The 24,584-nt window shown below is 39.8% G+C and overlaps 1 protein-coding gene across 21 annotated transcripts in view; it reads right to left on the minus strand.

Annotated features, from left to right (window-relative positions):
* The window catches only part of EPB41L2 (erythrocyte membrane protein band 4.1 like 2), a 2,741,769-nt gene that overhangs the window by 683,825 nt on the left and 2,033,360 nt on the right, over positions 1–24,584 (minus strand). For all 21 annotated transcript variants that reach the window (XM_044064528.1, XM_044064527.1, XM_044064516.1 and 18 more), the window contains one exon: positions 12,250–12,347. In XM_044064528.1, the coding sequence (XP_043920463.1) occupies positions 12,250–12,347 (98 nt within the window). The remainder of the gene's footprint in view (positions 1–12,249; positions 12,348–24,584) is intronic.

Consider the following 24,584-nt stretch of genomic DNA (forward strand, 5'->3'; position numbering starts at 1 on the left):
GATCCATGCCAGATACAGGTCCTTCAGGTTGAAGATCAAATGAAACAACTTCAGATCTGAGGTTATGGAGTACCTGGGAAATGAAGGATTCAGTGTAGAAAATCTAACTCAGAAAGCACCACAGCAGAATAGAGAAATAGACATCCAAATTAAGGAGAAACCAGTGGAATGGGAAGCAACTGGTCAGTTGCCACATGAAGATATTTTAGAGCCTTCTACAGGAATCCAGTATAAACATTCACTTGAAGCTGAACAGCAAGGGAAGGAACAGGAAACTGTGGCAACTCTGACAAAGTCAATGTTGAGGAGTGAAAGGCTGAGTGAGTTCCCATATGACAGAGCAACAGATGACACAGGATGAAAGTGAAGAGAATGTGCCACAGGAAGATGCTATAGAACTTTCTGTAGAGTGCCCACAGGAAACGGAAAAACTAAAAATGTGCCCTTAGTTTAGAAGAAAATGAGCTAAGAGAAGTATGATAAAACAAATGAATACAGTAATTAGGACTGTCCATAGAGATCCATGCAACATAAAGTACAGTTTTGTACCTACCATAAATGTAGATGTTCGAAGATCCACATTGCTGCAGTCCTTACATATCGGTAGTCCGCTGTCCTCGGTCGGCCCGAATACCAAAGTATTAGGCTGACGTCGGTCAAGGCGCTTAAAACTGACATCAGGACGTCAGGGTACAAAAGCGCATGACCGACGTCATTTCCTCAGTCTTTTCTTGCCCCAGATGTCAGAAGTTCCTAACAAGACAGGCCAAAGCCAAAAACCAGCAAAACCCAACCAACCACCCGTGCACTAACCATATTTACAATATGTACAACACAAACCACACCACCACCTTCAACAACAGAGGGGAAGGAGGGTAAATGGATCAGCAGCAATGTGGATCTTGAACATCTACATTTATGGTAGGTACAAAACTGTACTATGTTCTTCATCTCACATTGCTGCAGTCCTTACATATGGGTAGAATCCCAAAGCAGAGGTACGGGGGGAGGGCAAAACTATAAAGCATTAGGAGCTGCCAACATGCCTTGTAAAATTGCAGTTGCAAATCCAGCCCTAGATTTAGAGTAAAGTGGAAGGTGGTAATGCTTAGAGAAAGTATGCACTGAACTCCAAGTAGCTGCTTCCAAAATATCTTTAGTAGCCACCCCTTAAAAGCTGTGAAGTGGCAGTAGCCCTAGTGGAATGAGGCCTAATCCCAGCTGGAATCTCCTTACCATGATGGAATAACAGAAAGCAATACAAAAACCAATCCACTTAGAAATAGTTTGTTTTGAAACAGGTTTGCCCTGAGAACCCAAAGCAAAAGAAACAAACAACTGCTGAGACTGCCTGAACCCTTTAGTTCTGCTCAAATAATATCGCAACTGTCTGTGAATATCCAAAGTGTGCAAAATCTTTTCCCCTTTATTTTGGGGTTTGCATAAAAGTAGGCAAATGAATAGTTTGGTTTAAAGCCACACTAGAAACCACTTTAGGCATAAAAGAAGGGTTAGTACGCAAAGACACCCTATCCTTGTGGAAAATTAAGAAAGGCTCAACTGCCATAAGGGCCTGTAATTCAGAAACCCTTCTCGCAGAGGTAATGGCCAACAAAAAGCAGTCTTCCAAGATAAATATTTCAACTCTGCCGATGCTGCAGGCTCAAAGCTAGTAGTGTGAGTTTCTCCTACACAAAATTGAGATCCCAAGCTGGAGTAGGAGCTCTACGTGGGGTCTTATATTCTTTGCCCCTCTAAGGAATTGCTTAAACAAAGGCTGAGAAAATAATGGTGGGTCACAGTCATAGTGAGCAGAGATTGCTGCAGCATGAACCTTTATAGAGGAGAAGGACAAACCTTTGTCCAATAACTCAGTAAGGTATTGAAGCGCCACACTTAAATTAGGTTTAGAAACATCAAAGTCCTTTGCTGTACTCCAAAATAAAATACTCCTCCATTTATCTATGTGAACTTTCCTTGTACTAGGCCTTCTAGCCTCCAAAATAACATTCAAAACTTGTTGTGGAAGCTGAGACCCTCCAGGGTTTAAACCAGAATATGCCAGGCTGTTAGATGTAGAGAATGAAGTTTGACATTGAGTAAATGACCGTTCTCCTAAGACAGCAGGTGAGGAATCGAAGGCAAAGGCCATGGAGGCTCCTGTACCAGACTTCTCAGTAATGGGTACCAGTGCTGTCGAGGCCAATCTGGAGTTATTAAAATCATGTTTGGCTTGTCCTGTCTGACCTTCAGCAGTACCTTTGGGAGGAGAGGCAGAGGTGGAAAGGCATACACGTGAAGATTGCTCCAATTGAATGAGAGAGCATCCACTTTCCAAGCTGAGGGATGAAACCTATTTGTGCAAAACTTTGGCAGCTGGTAATTTAGTGGAGAAGCGAACAGATCTATGTCTGGAGTTCCCCATAACACTGTCAACCTCTGGAATACATGAGGATCCAATTTCCACTCGTGGGGATCCATAATTTTTCTGCTCAACACATCTGCTAAGGAGTTCTGTGCTCCTGGCAGAAACCTCGCCTGAAGATTTAGCTGTAAACTGAGAGCAGTCTCCCACAAAATCATTGCTTGTCTGCATAGAGGATAAGAATGCGTTCCCCCTTGCTTGTTGATGTACCACATGACAGTTGTGTTGTCTGTTTGAATCAACACCTGCCCTGGAAGTAGTAAATCCTTGAAAGCTATCAATGCAAATTGGACTGCTAACATCTCCTTCAAGTTGATATGTAGATGTTGAAGTCTGGCAGGCCACGTGTCTTGTATCCAATTTCCATTTAGATGAGCTCCCCAAGCTTTGTCTGAGGCATCTGTCATTAAAATCTGACTCGCCTCTGGCCGGGTCACAGAGAGTCCCTTGTTTAGGTGACATTCCTGAGCCCACCACAAAAATTCCTTTTGAATGCAAGGTATTATTTGAATGACAGTGTCCAAATCTTGCTAGTGCTGTGTCCATACATTCTTGAGATACCATTGTAGCTTCCTCATATGCAGTTTGGCATTGGGAAGTACCAGAATACAAGATGCCATGAACCCCAAGGCCTGAAGGACTGTCCTTGCAGTCAGCCTGGACTGATGAGACAACTGGTGGAAGTAAAGAGAAAGATTCTTTTGTTTGTCCGGGGTCAAAAAGGCCATCTGGGATGCTGTATTCAGTCTCACACCCAGAAAGCACATGTCCTGAGAGGGTACTAGACTGGACTTTATTTCGCTCACAGAATACCCCAGGCATCTTAACACTGCCATCACATACTGTAAATGATGAAGAAGTTTGTCCTTTTCTTGGGCCAGTATCAGGCAATCGTCCAAATAAGGATAGATCTGTATTCCTCTTAGCCTGAAGAAAGCTACCACTGGAGCCAGAACCTTCGTGAACACTCTGGGCGCAGTAGATAAGCCAAAGGGCAATGCAGAGAACTGATAATGTGAAGTCCCAGCCAACGCAGATACTTCCTGCAACTGGGCCTGATAGGAACATGAAGGTAAGCCTCCTTGAGATCCAGAGTCACCATCCAGTGATCTTTGCCCAGCAGAGGTAAAAGCTGTTGTAACGTTAACATTTTGAACTTGGGAATGTCCAAATATGTGTTGAGGATGGATAAATCCAAAATTGGTCTCCACGTGTTTCCTTTCTTTGGTACTAGAAACAGGCGAGAATAAAATCCTAGGCCCACTTCTGGCAGAGGAACCATTTGTATGGCCCCTATTTGAAGTAGCAAAGAAATTTGCTTGCGAGCCTCTAGTCTTTGCTGAGGAGGAACGTCCGGCATGCCTTTGAAAAAGAAAAATCCTCTGGAGGAGAAGCAGAAGGAGTGGAATCATCTGCATCAGAATCAGAATAAGGAGAATACTCCTGCAAGTCTTCAGCTGAAGACTCTGAAATATCCGAAGCCTGCTCAAAACTTCCCAACTCTGGCTCCACCCTAGGCCTTTTATCAGGAGGGGGCATAGAACCTCTAATCAGAGTAATTAAATCTTCTGCCATTTTAAGCATGTGCTTCTTAGGCACAGACCCTGCTGAACTAGGAGTGACACCAACAGAAGCTGAAACTGGCCTGCCTCTGGGAGAAGCCTTGGAAACAGAAGGAGAAGGCCTAACCACCCTAGGAAGGAGGGGAGTACAGTAACTTGGGGAGCCCCTTCAGCCTGACCTGCCTCCTGAGAGACCACCTCCTGCAAAATCAAAGTTCTCCCCTGAGACTCCAGAGAAGTCTCCGCCGGAACCACCGGTTCCACTGAAGCCTCTAAGAACCGGCGTCCGGAACGGACGACTCATCTTGCCTGGTTTAACTGTTTTGTCTTTGCGTCTTCAGAGAAGCGGCGCCGGAGAATGACGGCATATTATAATTGCACCGCTTCCCAAAGACCAGCCTAGCACAATCCAACCTTCGCTAATAGTGCTTATTGAACCTAGCACAAAAGCGACACCCAACAACGCCGTGCTCAGGCCCCAAACAAGGAATACACAAAGAATGATAATCCCTATGCGGTATCTGTTTCCCACAAGAAATACAGTTATTCACTTTTCTGACATCCGTAAAACACTGAGGCAAGAAAAACAAAATAATCCCCAACGGGTACTTAGCCAACTTGGATTCGGGTCTGAAACTCCGAATTCGAAAAATTTCAGAACGCCGAACGGCACTTGCAACGCTGCTTCTGCATCGGACCATGCGGCAAAAAAGACTGAGGAAATGACGTCGGTCATGCGCTTTTGTACCCTGACGTCCTGATGTCAGTTTTAAGCGCCTTGACCGACGTCAGCCTAATACTTTGGTATTCGGGCCGACCGAGGACAGCGGACTACCCATATGTAAGGACTGCAGCAATGTGAGATGAAGAACATCAGAAGTAAACAGGCTATATTACTGTGCAGCTAAATTAACAACAGATAAAATTCTACCACAAAAACACAGGGTAGTAAGGGAAAAGAAGGGGAGAAATCAAATACCACCATAGAAGTATCGAACAGAGAAAACTATAAAGCAACTAAAACAAGAAATGCCACTGTTAGTTAGAAAAGTATCAAAGAGGGAATAGATCAACAAAAATACTCAAAGACAGACGTGATAAAAACCAATGCTTAGTATTATAATAGATCAGGTTCTACTTTGCACTATTGCAAATAATAAACTAAAAATCTCTGCACAGGCAGAAAAACTTAGAGAGTACACAGACAAATAAAGGAAATGTACAAAATAAGCAATTTATTGATGAAAGTTCTATACAGACTTGGGAAACAAGGTAAAAGGAATTGAAAAACCTCCCAAAAAAGAAGAACTAGACACATTTTGGAGAAATATCTATATAATCCTGTGGAACAAAGATGCTAAATGGACAGAAAAAGTAAAATAAAGAATTACAAAGTTCAAAGGTACATAATACGAAATGGATGAAGTAATGGCCAGAGAGATTGAGATAAAGATAAGAAAAGCCTCCAATTGGAAAATTCCAGGCCCAGATGTAGTACCTAACTTCTGGCTAAAAGTATTAACATTTTTGCACAAAGGTTTAGCCATGAGTAAGAACTATTTATATGCACATCACAAACAGACGCCAACCTGGTTAACAACAGGAAAAACAATGCTCCTACTTAAGAGTGAACTTCCAAGTTATCCTAAAAATTACAGGCCAATAACTTGCCTTCCAACAACGTATAAACTATATACCAATATTGATTCCGACAAGAGTTTATAGTCATTTAGAAGAAAATATCAATCATGGCAACAGAACAAAAGGGTAATAAAAAGTCATATGGAACAAAGGATCATCTGTTGCTAAATAAAGCCATTATGGAGAGCTGTAAAAAAGGGAAGAATCTAAGTATGGCATGGCTTGACTACAAAAAAAACACTTAATAGTATACCACATTCATGGATAAAAGAGTGCTTAAAAATGTATAAGATACACCCCACACTGATCAATTACATTACAGTGACCATGAAACAGTGGCTAACTACTTTGCAATTAAGCCACGGTAAAGGGAAAATTATTACTACAGGGGTAAAAATTAAAAAAGGGGTATTCCAGGGAGACTCCCTGTCACCTTTGCTATTCTGTCTTGCACTTAACCCATTAAGCTGTCTACTTAACAGATTATGCCATGGCTATAATTCCTAGAAAACAACAAAGTGTAAAGACGTCTTATCTTTACTTTGTCGATGATTTAAAACTGTATAGCTCATCAGATGAGGAGCTGAAAGCACAACTGCAAGCAGTCAAAACTTTTTCTGATGATGTAAGAATGTCATTTGGTCTTGATAAATGTGCAAAAGCAACCTTTAAAGCATGAAAACTGCAGCACCAAGAAAATATCAGTTTGGGACAAGAATGTGATATAAAAGAACTTGAGCAAGAGGCAGTGTATAAATATTTGGGAACTGATGAAGGATCAACAATAAAACACAAACAAAGGTGAATAAAACTTAGTAACGAATATTTTAGAAGACGTAAATTAATCCCGAAAATAGTGTTGACATCTTAGGAACAAAATTCAAGCTATAAACCAATTTTCTCTTCCTGTCCTAACTTACAGTTTTGGAGTTACTGATTAACCCCAAAACGTGCTGGATACATTAGACAGGAAAACAAGCATAATGCTTCATTCTCACCAAATGATTTAGAAAAATCAGTACATACCAAGATTATATATTCCCCGTTCTGAAGGAGATATAGGCCTCCTTGAAATTGATTGCATGTATAGTAATTGTGGGACTCGACACCTAAAAAGACCCAAACATAACAAAAGTTTTCAAACATAAGGAAAATAAATGTAAGATGACTCCCCTGCTTAGTCTAGCAGAAGCATACTGACATCAAGCAGGAATTAAAATCAAATCAGAAGTAGATAAAATCAGGCAGCAACTGAATTTGCCAAAAAACAAAATAAAGAATATAAGATGAAGACAAGAAATGTGGAAAATGCATAAATATAGTTGCAAGTATAGAAAACGTCTGGAAGAACCTCATGTTGATCAGGATCAAACGCAAGAATGGTTAAGGAGAGGCAAATTCAAACCAAAAGATGAAAGGTTAATACTGGCAGAACAAGACAGTGGGCTACATACACGTTGGTTTACAAAGTCCATTGAACATGTTGGAGAAACAGACAAAAAAGAAGTTATGTACTCATCATAACATTCCATGTGAGTTGTTCCATCTCGCCTTCATTCAGGTTTTAAGTTCCAGATCCTGGATTGCATAGATATGGGTGATCTTGAAGGAGATATCCAGAATATTCTGGAGAAACGAAGTCGTGTGGCAATTAAAGCAGAGCTCTTTCAGGAAGCCTAGACTAAACTACTACTGCTCAATTAAAAGTGTACTGGAATTTAGAAAATTGACACATTGTTTACATGACTAATTTTATTTTATTTTATTCTACCAATTGGTTTTAAATACCATGTTAAATCAGTTTTAATTTAACTGTATATTTTGTTGTCCATCATCATACTTTCCTTATTTTTTCTTTTTCTTGTTCTCTTTTTTCCACTTTATTCAAAATGATGTGTAATAACAATACTAACTAATTATACAATAATATTTTTATAGATAGTTTTTAGGGCTCTTATACACAGACCTGAAGAAGTCTAGAAGGATGAAAGCGATCTTTGTTAACAATAGGTTATGAAAATAGAATATGATTTTTACAATTGATTTTTTACATGCAAATTGTATATGTATATATTTATATCTATTTTTTGATTGCCAAATGGATTAAGGTTGATATATTTCCAGCCATGTAGTATATTGTCTTGGATAAAATCACAGACTTAATAATCTACTTAATAATCTGGTTAAATAAGAGGTACCACATCATTATAAATTTTATTTAAAGTAAATAAGGGTTATATTATCATGATAGCTACTAAGTAGGGCAGGACCAGCTCGAATGTCACAGTGATGGGGGAAGTGAAGTGAATTTAACGTGTACCAATAACACTTTGTTTTACAGCACAATAAACCACTCCCTTATCTGATAAAAAGTATATATATATATATATATATATATATATATATATATATATATATATTTAGAAAGCTTGTGAGGAAACTATTGCTCTGTTATTTTTGTTTTATTTGGATCGCTTGTCTGTGTACTTAATAAAGGATTTTCAACTGGAAACAGACTGCCTGACTTGCTTGGATTACATTGGAATACTTAGTAATTCTGTACAATAATTCAAATTATATATATATATATATATATATATATATATATATATATATATTTTTACTTAAGACGAGTTTAAGTTCGCTACTTCTACTACTATTGTCTGATCTGATTAATATACAGTGATTAACTAGAGTTATATGGACTGAAAATCTTCCACACAAAGAAGTTTCTTACACTGTTTTGTTTTTGGACCCACTATACTTGTTTAGTGGGTTGTTTGAGACTTCGGGGATAACACTGAGATTACTTCTTTTTACTGATAAAAAAGAATCTACAATCGTACTTAGATATGTTGCCAATACATGTAACGCCATACAAATTGCAGGAGGAGTCATTACTGGGCACATTGCGGATGCTGCGAAAAGCATCTTTGGCTGACATCAAAGATTGAAACAATACTAATTTCATGAACTTTAATCGTATTTTGACGTAAGAATGGGGGTTCATTCCCATCATAGTATTAGAAAAACAAAAGATTTGGAGAAATTAAAAAAGAGGGTAAGAGAATTAAAAATCTTTACCAAAAGATACTGCTCTAACTTATCAAGAATGAAAAAGTAGAGTGGAGTCAAAGACCAAGCTTCAGACATGAATGGCAGCAAACAAGATCTGGGGGAGTTATGGGCAAGCTGGAGGCACAGCCAAGTGGGCTAAAGACTTCTGAATTAGTCATTGTCAGATCCAAAGTCCCACAAGTTGAAATCAGATTTAGTAGACAACACTGGATCTACATTTATTCAGTACTGCAGTCATATTTCTCCAGTGCTGGCAAATATCTACTCACTCCAGACACTATGTAATGTTTTGCAAGACAGATAAATAAGTTAGAGACTCTAGATTTGGTGTAACCTCCATAAGGTCTACATTCAGGCTGAACTCTCTAGCCAACAAGTGTACCTTGTGACATTTAGCTTCCTCTAAGTAGCTCATTACCCTTCAGAAACATACACTTCATATCTTACAGACACTGTGTGAAGGCAGTAAACCTAATACCTATATTTCCAAATAAAAGCAAATGCCACAAAACAGAAACCAAACCATCATTAAACAGTACAGATCTCCCAGAAACTACAATAAAAATACAAATCATTCTATTAAAAAAAAATCTGACTAGCCAAAACTCATTAACTACCCACCCCAAACAGTTTTGGCAAAGCATTAACAACATACTGAAACCAGGAAGGAAACTTTTTCCTAGACCATTTCCATAAGAATCAAACAAACAGAGCTGACAAATTCAACAAAGATTTACTGCCACCTCCTCCCCCAAATCCGTCAAATAATGGCTGTACACCTTATCATTCTCCGTCATAAACTGCCCCAGCCTACTCACTCTATAAACTGTCTCCACCAGTTGTTGCTGTGTCTTTCGGCTTTTCCCGGTTAGGGGTCGCCACAGCGGAACTCCGGTCCGCTAATGATTGGCAGTAGATTTTTACGTGCCGAGTTGCCGGCCCTGACGCACAACCTTCAACGAAGGTACACCCATTCACGCATGTCTCCACACAGAAGAAGCTCTAGCTGAGAATCGAACAGGACAACGTCTTACTGAGAGGCAACGCTACCGCAGCATCACCACCGCAGTACGTTTACAAAATATATTCAAAAATTAAAACACACAGCACTGGCCCCACACAGTCTGCCAGGAGAATACCTTGCAATATCCACCAAAAGTATTAGTTACTCTGTCTCTATTACTAATAGATCAATAGTTGAAAGTTACACCACAAACCAATGAAAGCCTCCTACATAACTCCTCTCCACAAAGGTGGCGGATCCATTCAACTGTCCAGCTATCATTCTACTGCAATCTTGCTTCCTCTAAAGTACATGAAATATGCATCCAGCAGTAGCTCCTAACCATCTTGCTTGATAACCAATTGCTCTCCCTCACCCAAGACTGTTTTCAACCCAACCACAGCACTAAAAGAATCCTCCTTAACTTTCTTGATACAGTCAAAGTCTAACTTCCATGTACAGTGTGTCTCCATACTCTTCCATCATCTTTCTCCAAAGTCTCTAATATGGCTTTCCACCACTTTCTGCTTCAGAGTCCACCTCCTAGGATTAGTACCCTCCACTATCGGCTGGTTTACCAGCTGTCTCATCTACCACATCCAATTTGTCAAATGGTTAGACTGTCACTCTAGCTTCCTCTCAGTCATAACAGGTGTCCTCCATGGCTCCCATCCTAGGGCTTCAACCTTTCAACATCTTCAATGACAAACACAAAGAACCAAAAACTGGCCTCAATCATACAATACACCGGTGACTCTACAATAGTCTGATCCACTCCTCATTTATCATCATTACAAACAATCACCCAAAGTGCCTTCAGCTCCACTGAAAATCGACTACAGAAACATGAACTACAAGTGAATGCTAAAAAAATCAAAACACGCATGCCAGTTCCCTCAACAATGACTCAGTCAAAATATTAATCAAGCAAATCTTTCATGCTAAACTTCAAGGAATCATCACTGAATACAAGTTAAAATTTTGATCTGCATATCTACTCCACAGTGAAAAAAAATCACATTAAGTTAGGATTGTTACATAGCGCTAAACACATCCTTAATGACCTCAGAAGAAAAATAGTAGCTCGCTCTCTGTTCCTTCCCATCTCCTATATACTTACTTCTCACATCTTCACTATCCTCCAGTCTTCCACCAGACTTAAAATTGAGCAATGCTACAAAAAAATTAGCAAAATTTGTATGTAACCTCCTTAATCATGCCCATTATTACTCATCCCTAAATATCATAAACTGGCTTGTACCCCTTGAACAGATCCTGTACACCCATCATGTAATGGCAGACAAGCTGCTTCACCAACCCAGCAATACCCCATCACTGACCAACTCACTCGATACTCACAAACAGAAATCTGTGCTCCAACAACTTAATCTAATACAGTCCCAAAAATCAAACCACTCTCACGGAAACTCACTTTCCTAAGTGATTATCTCCAAGCTCTGGAACAATCTTCCAAATCATACTACACTCAAAAAAAAATGTAAACTCTCACTAAAAGAACACTACATGAAACCCAATTATATAATTATTATAAACTAAACACCTGATGATATACATAGCATGTAATTGCCATTTCACCAGCCGAATAATACCATTCTTAAACCAGCACCTGTTAAGCAACTAAATAGCTACTTTATTTACTGTCAAAAGCTGTGATTTACATTAAATTCTCCATTTACCTCTGTTAACAGTATTTACATTAGTCTCCCTTTCAAATAGTGTATACTTTAAACTATGTAAAACATATAAATGGAATTTCTTTTCTATGAACAACTTGTACATACTGAACATGTACATTTCAAATTATAACATGACTTTCTTATTTCTTCTTCAACCTCTCGTGATGTAATCTATTTTTCCTCTCTGTTTTATGTACAGACTTTAAATCTGGAAATGTACAAATTGTTTATACTTTTGGAGTCTTTTCCCCTAAGCCCCTTCTGAAAATGGATAACTTGTCCCAGTCAGACTTTCTTGGTAAACAAAAGCAAATAAATAAAATAAATCATGGGTGTGGCTTTGGGATTCATGACCGTAAAGCTCAACACACCATAACAACTTCTTCACCATATCAGAATATTCAAACGTGAAATAAAAACAGCATCTACATACACTTTAGCGTGTGACCCAATACCACCAGAGACTCTGAGCACTTCTGCCACACTTTTTCCTACATTATGTTTGCAATGAACAATATCCTATAAGGATGGTTAAGCCACAGTGAGATAAATGTGCTTTAATCTTAGTGGGCCTGTGGGGAAAAAAAAAGTAACTTTGTCTGAGGCTTGCATCTAGTCAAGCAACATTCTGAACCACATATTAAATCATAAAAACTGTAACAGATCCCAATCAATCAGCAATTCATGAGACTGTGCTTATAATTTTCTAATGTTATGTAACCAGCAATTCTGTATATGCCAGACTTGCAAAATACAATTTCAGTGTTTATTACATTAGAACATTAGATGAATAAAAAGCACACCAGGTCTTATGACCAAATGTAAAATGAGAAGCCATTTTACCTGAAGAAAGTGTGATGCTCTACACAAACTTTCCACAGCCGTTTAGCAGCACGATGGCTTGGTAGTTTGAACCCAATGGTGCTCTCAAAATGTTCAGTCTTAAAAAGAAGGGAAATCAAAATGTTAGAACTACTGGGATAACTGGATGAACTTAAATGACATCAATGCACTGCTCAACATACTTTTACTCTCACTGCTTTGGAAATAAGAAAACGGACGAGGCTCCACCACTTAAGTGTAATCACGGACAACACAGTAACACATTTAAAGATGTAATAAAAGGGTAGACATGTCTGCTGTGAATGTGAAGGTAAAAGTATTCAACAGAAACCAGACTGCAGTATAATGTCAATACTATTAATAGTAGGTTGTTTTAACATTATTGTAGAATAAAGAAGTTGCAGAGTTCCATGACAGACTTACCTTTTATTAAACAAAGAGAAGTAAGCGCTTTCACGATCTACCCAGATCACTTCTTCAGACTGTATTACAATGTCAGACTATCTAACCATTGTAATACAGTCTGAAGCGATCTGGGTAGATCGCGAAAGCGCTTACTTCTCTTTGTTTAATAAAAAGCAAATCTGTCGTGGAACTCTGCAACTTCTTTATTCTACAACTTTGGTATTTTGTGTCATTGTCAGAGTGAACTCAGTACACAGTCCATTTTCTTTGCATTGTTTTAACATTATCTTATGCTTACTGTAAGTTATATTTCTAATACAGAAAACCTCTTTTCATAAGGTATATACCTTTCAACCCAATTGTCTCAGTAACTACCTCACTTCAAACTCCCCACCACACCTTCCATCCATTCTATTCCTATTTATTCACATACCTAAACCCCACTCTTACCACTCCCTTTTACCTACTTTTCTGTCAAATTATTATACTACTTCCTTATAGCTCACCTTTATTTTCACTTAATTGTTTTAGGCTTTCAGTACAAACACGCATCCAGATATTTGTTTGCACCTAATCTACTGGAAATACATGATTAATTATCGTACGTTTTGTTAAATATTAACTGTTTTCTCTAAGCTAAATATCCCAATTATTTATGTATATATATTGTGGTCCTTTTCTTACCAGGCCTCCTTCGAAAACAGGCGTGTTGCCTAGTAAACTATCCAGCTGATCAAATGAAAATAAATACAATAAAAATAAAATAAATAGAAGTAACAGGCACATTTGTAAGCATTCACAATATTATCTTACAAGATCCTATTAGGAAGATAAGTAACCCTTCTGCTAAATGCTGCCAATTTTTCGTCAGGATCATCTGCTAGGTATGTAGACAGCTTCTCCAGAAACTACCACACTAGTACTTTATTCCCTGTTAGGTAAGATACACCAACCTGACCAGATAAAATTCTCTAGCTAGCTTAATAAACACCAAGTCACCTAATGTGCACCAGCCTGGAACCACTGGACCACAGTTTACTGATACTCCTCTGCGAACAACTTACTAGCACTAGACACTCTCAGACAGTATATAAATTACCTCATGCTTATTGATGATAACCTACTTTTACCATACATCTAATCTGCATGTGAAAGATATAAATACCTACTAAATCTGGAGGCAAACTTCTCATCAGAACAAACAAACTACCCCATCATGATGCTAGCAACTACATCCATCTCACTTCATCATTCTTATGCTGAGGTACTTAAATCCCTCCCTAAATATCAAAGGCATCCAAGGCATACATACACAATCCTCAGCAGAAAAAAGACACTCCACCAGCTACTAAGTAGGGCAGGACCAGCTCGAATGTCACACTGATGGGGGAAGGGATGTGAATTTAACATGTGTACCAATAACACTTAGTATTACAGCACAATAAACCACTCCCTTGTCTGATACAAGACCAGCTTGTTGCTAATCATCAAGCTAGCACACCTGAGCCATGAAGGCTATTCATGCCAGCCACTGAATGTGACAATGTCCTAGTCACAGATGACAACAGGGGACACAAAGATGCACCACTCACCAACAAGAGCAAGGAAAAGCTTATGGTCCACCTGACTCTCAGGTGGCAGGATATGTCAGATTACTAGGGCATTCAAGTCTCATCACCCCTGGTACACTCACAAATTGTTTGTGTGGGTGTAAACAAACAAACAACTATGAAGAGAGACATTCTGGAGCTTTTTGAATAAGCATCTGAGGCTGGTATGAGGGGATTGATGATAATGTTTTAAAGGAAAAACTTCTGAATGCAAATATTCCAAAGCTACTTCACTGAAAACCACTTTCAATGAACACTAAAAGAAGCCTTTTGTGCAGACAGGCACTACTACCCTGTGTACTCCCCAAACTTGTATCTATCAAACCTAACAGTGAAACAACAGTGGGACAAAGCAGAGAGCAAACAGTCTCTTAAAGTGGCTTTCAGTTAACTGTATTTACAGTAGTCATTCAGCAAAACCACATTCAAATACCTGTCTGTATGCTGTGTATAACTACTGTTAAGCTGCATACTACCTTCAAAAAGAACACCATAATAAAAAAAAGTAACAGACTTCAACAATAATCTTAATTATTGGCATTATTCCAAGTGGACCCAAGGTGTATACCCCTCTGATGGGCCTGCACCTCTTTCTGAAGTGTTTTCAGATATTGCCCAAGTGCCCCCCCCCCCCCACACACACACACACACAATGCCTTTTTTAAGCAATGCCAGTCTGCAATGCAGTTCAACATAGCTAAACTAAATCAGGATAATATAAAGGTGATGCTACTCAGCTCAGAAAGAAATTATGCTCCCTAAAAGCCCTACTGACCCTGGAAAGCCAAGACATCTGTATCATCACAGAAACAGTTCCAATATAATAATTTACCAAATCACTTCAAGAAATAATAAAATTCAATTCTATTCTATACCAAAAAGTCTAGGCATATGTAATTGCAACAGCTCTTGGGTGTTACTTACACCTACCAATCTGTACAGTATGTAGTGTATTTTACATTGGTAAAACCAACAGGAAGTTAAGAGAAAGACTCAGAGAACACTTACAGGCTATTAAAAAGAACAAATCCACTAATGGTCTTAAACACCAAATACAATGTACTAAATTTAAGAAATTTGTATTTTTTGTCATTGATAAGATGGTGAGGTCAGACAGGCATGGTGATTTTGATAGCATGATTGAATTTAAAGAACTGGGTTGGCAGTCATCAGTGCCTCAATAATAATATTTCTATTATTAGCATTTTAAAGATGAGAGCCAGTAAACTCTAATCATTAGGTGGGGGCTACTGTGGTTTTGAATTTTATATATATTATTAAAACAAAGTAACGGATTTACATATTTAACAGTATGGATAACAGGTTTGTACAAATTATCAATTTAACTTTTCATTATGTGTTTTAATGGATGTTAGGACAATATTCAATAAGGCTTACATGCACTGGCTTGCATGAATTTACAATTTAATTATATGTTTCTTTATTGTTTTTTTTTATTGTGGAATATACATTTTTAAGAATTATTTATGATTGTGTGGTGCTGTGATTGGCTGCTGGTTATTATACAAGGGTGTTGAACAATTAATTAACAACTCTAATGAAGTATGGTGAATACGGATGAAAGAGCACAGTTGTTATTGTGGTGTTTTTTTTACCATTAAATTCATGGAACCATCAAACCTGGTTTTCCTTTGTCTTTTAATTTTATAATGATAATGTACTCTACCTACCTCTAGTCAGTACCCAATAATCACACTTTCTACTGGGCACATCTCTGCTACTGGTGGTAGTGTGCACATATTCCTCTGATACTCCATGACATCGAGATTTATTCCAAACAAAAAAAATGATCTCAAGCTCTTCCACATCCCAAAATCTATAAATAAGACCCATTACCATATCCTATCAAACTACAGAAGCCTTCACAAGTTACCACTAACATGAGACATACCTAAAAACTTGAGCTCCTCAGCATTATGCACCGACAGTACTCTTCTTGGGAGTTCAACAATCTTAGGTCCATAGGTGTTTATTTGGATAACAACCACAAGGGTCTTTTTAAGCCTAGCCATGCATTCAAAACCTCTGACAATTTCTGGTACCCTTGATAAGTGTAAGCAGAGGTTTGGGAGCTGAAACAGTTACATGCACATGCAGGGGTCTGGGAGATTAACCATTTACAGGCTGCCTGTGTCCATTAGAGACATAGGTGTCAAACCAGGGATGAATTTCCTATTCCCTATCCAATTGTCCAAATTAGACATGAATTCAGTTAGGGAGGGACTCTGCTTCACATGGATGGGGAGCCTGTTCCAGAGAAGGGGTAGTCTCTGGGATATATATACCTGTCTCTCCAGCAGGTCCTATTTATATCACAAGCATGGTTTAAGTCTTTAGAATGGGTAATTCTGGTGCTGTTTGTTTTGCGGATTTGAAGGAGGTGCATCAAAGTAGGATCTCACAATGCCTTGTATGCCAGGCTTAGATCTCCCCTCAGCAGTCTGTAGGAGACAGAATATTGCATAGGACATGTTACTTACACTCTGTATTGCTTTAGTGAGGAACCTCCATGGATTTTCCTGTAGCTGGATATGCCTGGTTAGGTACATACCAAAGGGGGCATTGTACTCTACAATAGGTTTGATGAATGCCAAATACAGTGGAACAATGACTTCACGGACCTAGATGCCATGACTTCATTTATAAGTTGCACAACATAGAATGATTTTCTCACTACTGTAGACACAAGATGGTCGAAGGCTAGATTACTGTCTGTGGGTGTTCAAGTCCCTGTCTACCGCTTCAACTCTTAGGGGTGTGCCGTCAATATGACAATTACCAGGGGTGGATGACTTCCTGAAGGATACTATTATGCATTTCTTGGCATTAAGTTTTAGTCCTTGGTTCTGACACCAGTTGTTTGTCTGTCAGCCCTTCCTGGAAAACATTTGTGTCAGTGGCCAATACAATGACAGCTCCCAATTTGCAATCATTTGCAAATTTAGCCTGTCTATAAAATGGAAGACATACATTATTACAAATAAATATGAACAGTGCTTCTTACATTTCATCAGTGTTAACTCCCTAGACAAGATAGTGCATTCCTTTACCAGAGGCTCAAATGTACCAACTTAGTCACTTCTAATGTACTGCACTCTATGCCTACACAGTAGCACATTGGGCAGCTCTGACCACCACTCAGTCGTGTTCATCATTAAGATCCATCACAGAATGCATACAAACCCATCTATGTTTGGGGATATCTCTAAGACAAACTTATTCCAGCTAGCTGATGACCAGAGGCTGTTTAAGAGTGCCTCTCCACCCAAGGATCCTGTAGCCAATATCACTGCATTTTCGGATATTTTCTGTTATCACTGCAATACCAGCACTAAGACATCTGTCCCGTTCAAACACAATAAAGTGCCAAGTTTAGGAACAAATCCCTTTAGTGGGTTCCACGTATGAACAAATGTTATAACAAAAGGAGAAAAAACTTCTCTCTCTTAAGACTAAACTAAAAACCCCATGCTTCACAACTGAACAAAAGAATTTAAACAAAACATCTCTGGAGCAAAATCAAAGCTAGTAAGGCTAAGTATTAGCTGAAAGTTGCCACCACTATCCAGGACAACCATAAATTCTTTTTCATCTATGTCAGAAGTTTAAGAGTAATATCAAACATTGCATCAGGCTAACACACGACACCCACTCAACCACAAGGAACACAGCAAATGGCAAATATGTTTAGTTCTAATTTCTACACCACATCCCCTCTCTGTCTCTCCCCACATGACTATGGGTTTGATCCCATCCCCCAAAAATAACTACAGAACATTAAGTCCTTGCCGAAGTAAAAAAAAAAAAAATGACAGCCTTCTGCAGACTGACAATGTGCCAGGGCATTTACCTGTCAGTATAAAGCACTGCTGCACAGACCTCGTCCAAAAATTGTTGAACCTTAGCCTCCCTGCTTGTTTCAACACAGAGTCATGGAAAACATGAATGTCCTCCCTGAAATTCTTTCTTTGTCAACGTCACATAGTTTCATAGTTTGGTACTAGGCTATCTGCCCTGGGGCATTTATAAGCCTAGCCATAGTGATGTGGCTTTCGTCACCCCATGTAATGGTACAAAAGTGTACAGAATAGATTTAGAATACTGTGCATCTGTCTAGTAGTGACACAGTGAAGACCCCCTTACATAATAGAATTAGTTTACTCTGCCTCTGTCTAGTAGTGACACAGAGATGACCCCTGGGGTAAACCTACGATCTCCCATCCACTCGTCAAGATTTCTCTTGAAGAGAGTCAGTGAGGGGCTCTGCCTAACATGAACTGGGATTCTGTTCCAGAATATGGGAAGCCTCTGAGTTATGAATCTGTCCCTCCAGCATGTCCTATTCATATTTGTGCTGAGGTTCAAATCTTTAGCTCTCGTGGTTCCGATGGATTTGGATTTTTTGAGTTGGAGCATGTCCATCAATTCCTGATTGGACAAGGCCTTGTACGTCAGGCACAGATCACCTCTGAGTAGGCGGTATGCTACTGAATAGAGTTGGAGTTTCTTTAGTCTGGCAGCATATGACATATGTTTGAGACCCTTGATCCTCTTGGTGAGGTACTTTTGGGGTCTCTGTAGCTGTTGCAAGTGCCGGGTGAGGTACATACCAAATGGGGCACTGTACTCAATCATGGGCCTGATAAGGGAGGAGTACAGGGGCACAATGACCTCCTTTGATCTGGATGTGAATCCCTTCATGATAAGGTGGGCAAGGTAGAAAGTCTTTCTAACCACTTTGGCAATGTGGGTGTCAAATGAGAGGTCACTATCGACTTGGGTCCCCAGGTCTTTGATTACTTTTTCCGTACTCAGTGGGTTACCGCCTATGTGATAATTTGTGGGCACTATTTTTCCCAAAGGGGATGACTATACATTTTTTGGCATTTAGTTTAAGGCCATGACTCCGGCACCAGTTGTCCGTTTCAGTGAGGCCTTTCTGTAGGATGTATGTGTCAGCTGGTGTATCGACTATGGCGCCTAGTTTGCAGTCATCTGCGAACTTTGTCACCACAACCCTCCCATGTTTGCTTTCACATCTGAAAAATAAATGCCGAACAAGAGGGGTCCCAGGACAGAGCCCTGTGGGACACCACTTGTCACTGGCTTTGAGTCTGACATGGCTCCAGCGATTTTGACTTTATGGGTTCTACCCTTTAGCCAGTTTGCCACCCATCTTGTGACATATGGATTTACATTTAAGCTGTTGAGCTTGTCTATGATGCCAGAGTGGGGTATTGTGTCGAAAGCTTTAGCCAAGTCCAGGTAGGCTGTATGGACTGCTTTGCCCTCGTCAATGGCTCTAGTGACTGTTTCGAAAAAGTCAACCAGGTTTAAAAGGCAGGATTTGCCTTTTACAAAGCCGAACTGGGTGGGATCAAGTGTCTGTAAGTCCCCAATGTGTCTGTTTATTAGTTCCATAATGATTCTTTCCATAGCTTTGCAGACCAGGCTGGTTAAGCTTATGGGGCGGTAGTTACCAGGGTCAGTAGTGGTGCCTCCTTTGTGGAGTGGGACTACTGTTGCTGTATGCCAGTTTTCAGGTACATATCCTGTAGTAAGGCTAACATTAAATAGCATTTTTATGTGCGGGTTTAGCTCCTCTTGGAGTTCACGTAGCGCGCAACCCGGGATACCGTCAGGTCCCATTGATGCTGTGTTTTTAGCTTTGCTGAGGGCGGTTCTCACCTGGACATCTGAGATGACAGGGATGTTACATTCAGCTGGGATAAGTATTTCTTCTTTTGTGGGTGAGGGAGGGGAGAAATTTGCACTGAACCTGTCTGCCAGAATGCTGGCAATATCTGTGGGTTCAGTGTATTTTTTGTCATTGTGAACTAACTCTGAACATATCTGAGGGTTTCCGCCCAGGTTTCTAACATAGCTGACGAAGGCCTTGTGGTTATCTTTAGTGTCCATAGCGATTTTTCAATCAAAGTTGGCCTTGGATGTTTTTATGAGAGAACGTAGCTTTCTACTAGTGCTGATCAGAGATGCCTTCTCTTTATGGGATTTTGCTCTGTCGTGCAGTAGCTTCCTTCTTTTGTTATACAATTTGTTTATGGCTGGGGTCCACCAGACAGGATGCCTGCCCTTGGTGGAGAGGGTCTTGGTTTTATTTGGGATTGCATGATCCATGCATTCTTGGAGATGTCCGTAGAAAGCATTTGTGAAGGATTCTGCATTGTGGGATGTGGTTTCCACTGTCCCAGTGGGCTTAAAGGATAACATCTCAGTTTTAAGAAGTGTAAAGTCGGATTTTGAGAAGTTTTTCACTGTAGTCTTTTGTGTTGGGGGTGGAGGTGGGATATGTATATCCAGGGTGATTAGTTTGTGGTCAGATCTCACTAGTGAAGGGTATACTTCCGTGTGGAGCACTTTGTCCCCATGTTTGTGATGATCAGGTCTAGTATATTATCTCCCTTGTGGGAGAGGTGACTAGCTGTTCCATTGCATTTGAATTTATGAATTCCAGGAACCTTTGGGCTACGGTGTTTGGGCTAGAATAATGCACCCAGTCTATGTTAGGGTAGTTGAAGTCTCCCAATATGATGGTGTTTGGCGAGACATTCATATCCTCCAATGTCTTCAGGAAGGCTGAGTGGGGTTCCTGAGATTGGGAGGGTGGTCTGTAACATGCTACCAGTTGTATAGCAGTTTTGCCTACGGTTAGTTGCACCTGGATGGTCTCTGATGCTTCATGTGTTGCCACTAACCTGGAGGTGTGGGTGTCCTTGATGAATATGGACACTCCTCCTTTTTGGTTTGGCCCGAGTTTTGGGGCCAAAAAGCATGATACGAGGTATAGCCAGGTAGCGCTGGGGTGCTCTCAGGAGCCTTGAACCAGGTTTCAGTTACTGCACAGACATCAATGTCCTCCATACTGAGGAGTACTTCGAGAGCCTGCATCTTGAGATTTAGACTTCTGGCGTTGAGCAGCATTACCCTTAATTTTTTTCCATTTTTGTTTTCTAAGGAGGTGGGTTTGTCTTTTGAGCCTTGCCTAAAAAAGGCACTATGGGAGAGGCAAGAGCCTTAGCCAATATCCGGAAGCCCAGTGGTGACAGATGCAAGCCGTCCCTTGCAAAGCAGCTTGGCTTGTCCAGCATTTCATCCCAAGCATGAGACATTGGATCCCCCTAGAATGACACCAGTATTTGAGCCAATTATTAAAGCTGGTCATCTTGTCTTTGTATTGTGGCATCATTCTTGGTGAGGGCAAGATGCTGCTCAGGGTCAGGGTCATACCAGCCTGGGCTACATAATCAGAGAGCTCCTCTATGTCTCTTTTCATGTAGTCCAGGGAGGTACGTCTCAGGTCATTCACGCCGGCATAGACAATGACGGAGTCGTATTTGTACTTGCTTTGGAGTGACCTGAGTGTGTGTGTTATGTGGCGGATCCTTGCTCCCGATAAGCAGCTCACCGTTACCCTCTCCTTGTTCAGCCTGGTAAGCGGAACGTCAGTGTGTCTGACTATAGAGTCACCTATTACTAGTGTATCAGGCATGGTGTTTGGCCTTAAGGGCTGTGATTGTTTGACACACCGATTTATTGAAGTATGTGATGCATGTGTTATGTTTTGAGGTGGTGGATTTTTGGGTGTCTGCTTTGGGAGCCTCTGTTGCTTTGGTAAGTTTTTTGTAAGAGCATCCGAGTATGTCTTTGTGTTTTTATGTGTTTGGTTTGCAGTTGTGGTAGGTCTATGTGGGACTGGGTTTGGTGTGTGTGTGTGGTTACCTTCTCCTCCTGTCTGGTCTTGCCAGTCCTGAGTTGAGAGAGTTCAGCCTCCAGTTTGGCTATATAGTTGCATCTCTCACACGTATTTGTGTTTGTTGGGAGGAGGAGAGGGTTGTCTGTGTACATGAGACAATTGTAGCATTGTCTCAAGATTCCCAGATTAACCAGCTGAACCGGAGAGGATGCCAGCAATCTACCACTCGACATGCTAGAATATTATAAGGGAGTGCTGTGCCTTTAAGGGAAGTGGGTACTCACAGGGAAGGTAGGTGGATGTAGTGCTTACTTTAGTTAGCAAGTGCTTACTTAGAAGAGAGGTTTTGAGAACAAGTGCTAGGCTTATAATAAAGCGATTAGACTAGATTATTATAAGAGTAGAGCTTTCTTAAGGGAAAATTTGAAGAGCAGACTTGGAGCCAGAAAAGTTTAACCGCGCTGCGCTTATGCACAACCGCTAAAGCCGTGCAAACACGGATTTTAAACAGGGAACTTCAAAAGAGCTAGAAATGGTCCAAAACAACCAATTACTACACCTCTTGTGCTGAGGTCACTCCTTCAGGGACAGATAGGCTGCTCAAGGCTCCCCACTCCCACTGGTGAGCAAAGAAACTTCCTTCTATCCAAGTAAGGCAATGGACACCACAGGAACTACACCACAGCCCAGAATACAGCAAAGCCTGTATACTGGTCTAAACTAGTCGCGGAGAGGCGGGAAAACAATGATATTTTTTTGTTTTTTTTGTTTTTGAGATAGAAAGCACACAGAAATGCAGGAAACAGTAATAAATCAGTTACACAGGCTAGCACACTTTAGTGGGCAGCCTCAACAGTTAAATTAACAAACAACTTTCGACCAATTTTCGACTAAATGAAACTTTAAGTGCAGATAATATATAATGCAACAAACAGTTAAAAAAACAGTTTAAGCTTGTTCAAGGTAAGCAAGAGAAGGTATTTCAGGTAAAGAAACAGCAAAAAATACTTAAATCAGGAAAGTAGTCGCTTTTCTTAGTTCTCTGCTGCTAGGACCACTCTGCAGGACCACGAGGAGCTGTTGCTGAGTAGTCATTAAAATTCAAATGTGTATCCTGCAAAATTACTACTTGCACCGACATTCTTAATGCAATTCAATACTCGTAGCTTTTTGTCTAAACCTGTAAGGCTATTTACATTATGTAATATGGCCAGAGTAGCCATTATGACTGACAGCTATTACTCCTACCATGTGCATGATATCTCTTTTGACTGTATGTTTAACAAATTTTAAAGTTGTTGGTTGATTACAGATTTTAATCACTGCTGGTCAGCAAGGTCTGCTACAGCTTGTAATGCTGTTATTCATGCTACTACAATCATTTTGAACTAGTAATAAATGTACTACAAATAATTCTGATCAGATCTCAGATTACTCTGAATAAACATTGGAATTCATTTGTCAAACATGTGAGCAACTAGATCATAATCTTCGGTACCTGGTTATGTAGAGATCTATCTGCAGAAACGATTAACACAGAGTCCCTAGTGCAATCATCCTGGGCAGCTGCTACAATGAAACATCTTGAATAACTGTAGTTCCAAACAAAGACCATCATCTACAGGCCACAATCAATTTGTAATACTTTGTAAAGGTGATGAGGAACCAGATATCAACCAGAAACATCATAAAAGGACAGGTTACAGAAGAAAGCAATGGGTATAGAATGACTGCAGTAGAAACTGCTTTAAGAAGACTTGCAAAATTTTACCACTTTTAACAAAAAGACACTGCAACCAAACTATGGATGCACTGCTTAAGAATGTTTTTGTCTTTTCCACCTTTGGCAATAAGAATTAAAGAACTGGTGATCTTTTCTAAGATTAATTCTGTGTACAAAGTACTTCAGCTGCCTGTAAACTTACATCCAGAGACGACAACACATTCCTTGGTTACATTACTGTTGAAGAGAAGAGACATGCAAGGATTGGTGTAATTAACTTCTATGTCTGCCTTAGGAATGAAGGAGGTAATTGTATGCAAAGAAAAATGAAGTTATGTACTTGCCATAATGTTCCATCTGCGTTGTCCATTTTCATTTATCCTTGACTATTGGGTTCAGTTCCGATATCAGAACAGACTTGGCTGTTACTACAACTCACGCAGGCCAAAAACTCTTGAGCTTCACCCTACCCATAATCCCCCTCTCCCAGTTACCTCAGAGTTTGCAGATTAGAAATAAAGTGAGGGAGGGAAGTCAAGGATAAATGAAAATGGACAACACAAATGGAACGTTATAGTAATTACATAAGTTCTTTATCTAATATTGTCAATTTTCATTTTATGTCCACAGAGATAAAATAAGTACAGTCAGTGGGGTAAATTGCCTCTATGATACGAAAGCCTTCAAATTCTAAAGAAAAATCCAGAGGCAACACCATCCAAAGCGGAGACCTTTATTGAAAATAACTCATAAAAGATATATATAATGTAGTGAGCACTTTCACGTTACTGTGAACGCTTCTTCAGACTTAATGGTTATTTGAGAGAAACCTTCTGTTTAAATACATCCAGATAGCTATGAT

Source organism: Protopterus annectens, chromosome 1.part0 (genome assembly GCF_019279795.1).
Source record: "Protopterus annectens isolate FY-2018-M chromosome 1.part0, PAN1.0, whole genome shotgun sequence".
Taxonomy (NCBI): Eukaryota; Metazoa; Chordata; order Ceratodontiformes; family Protopteridae; genus Protopterus; species Protopterus annectens.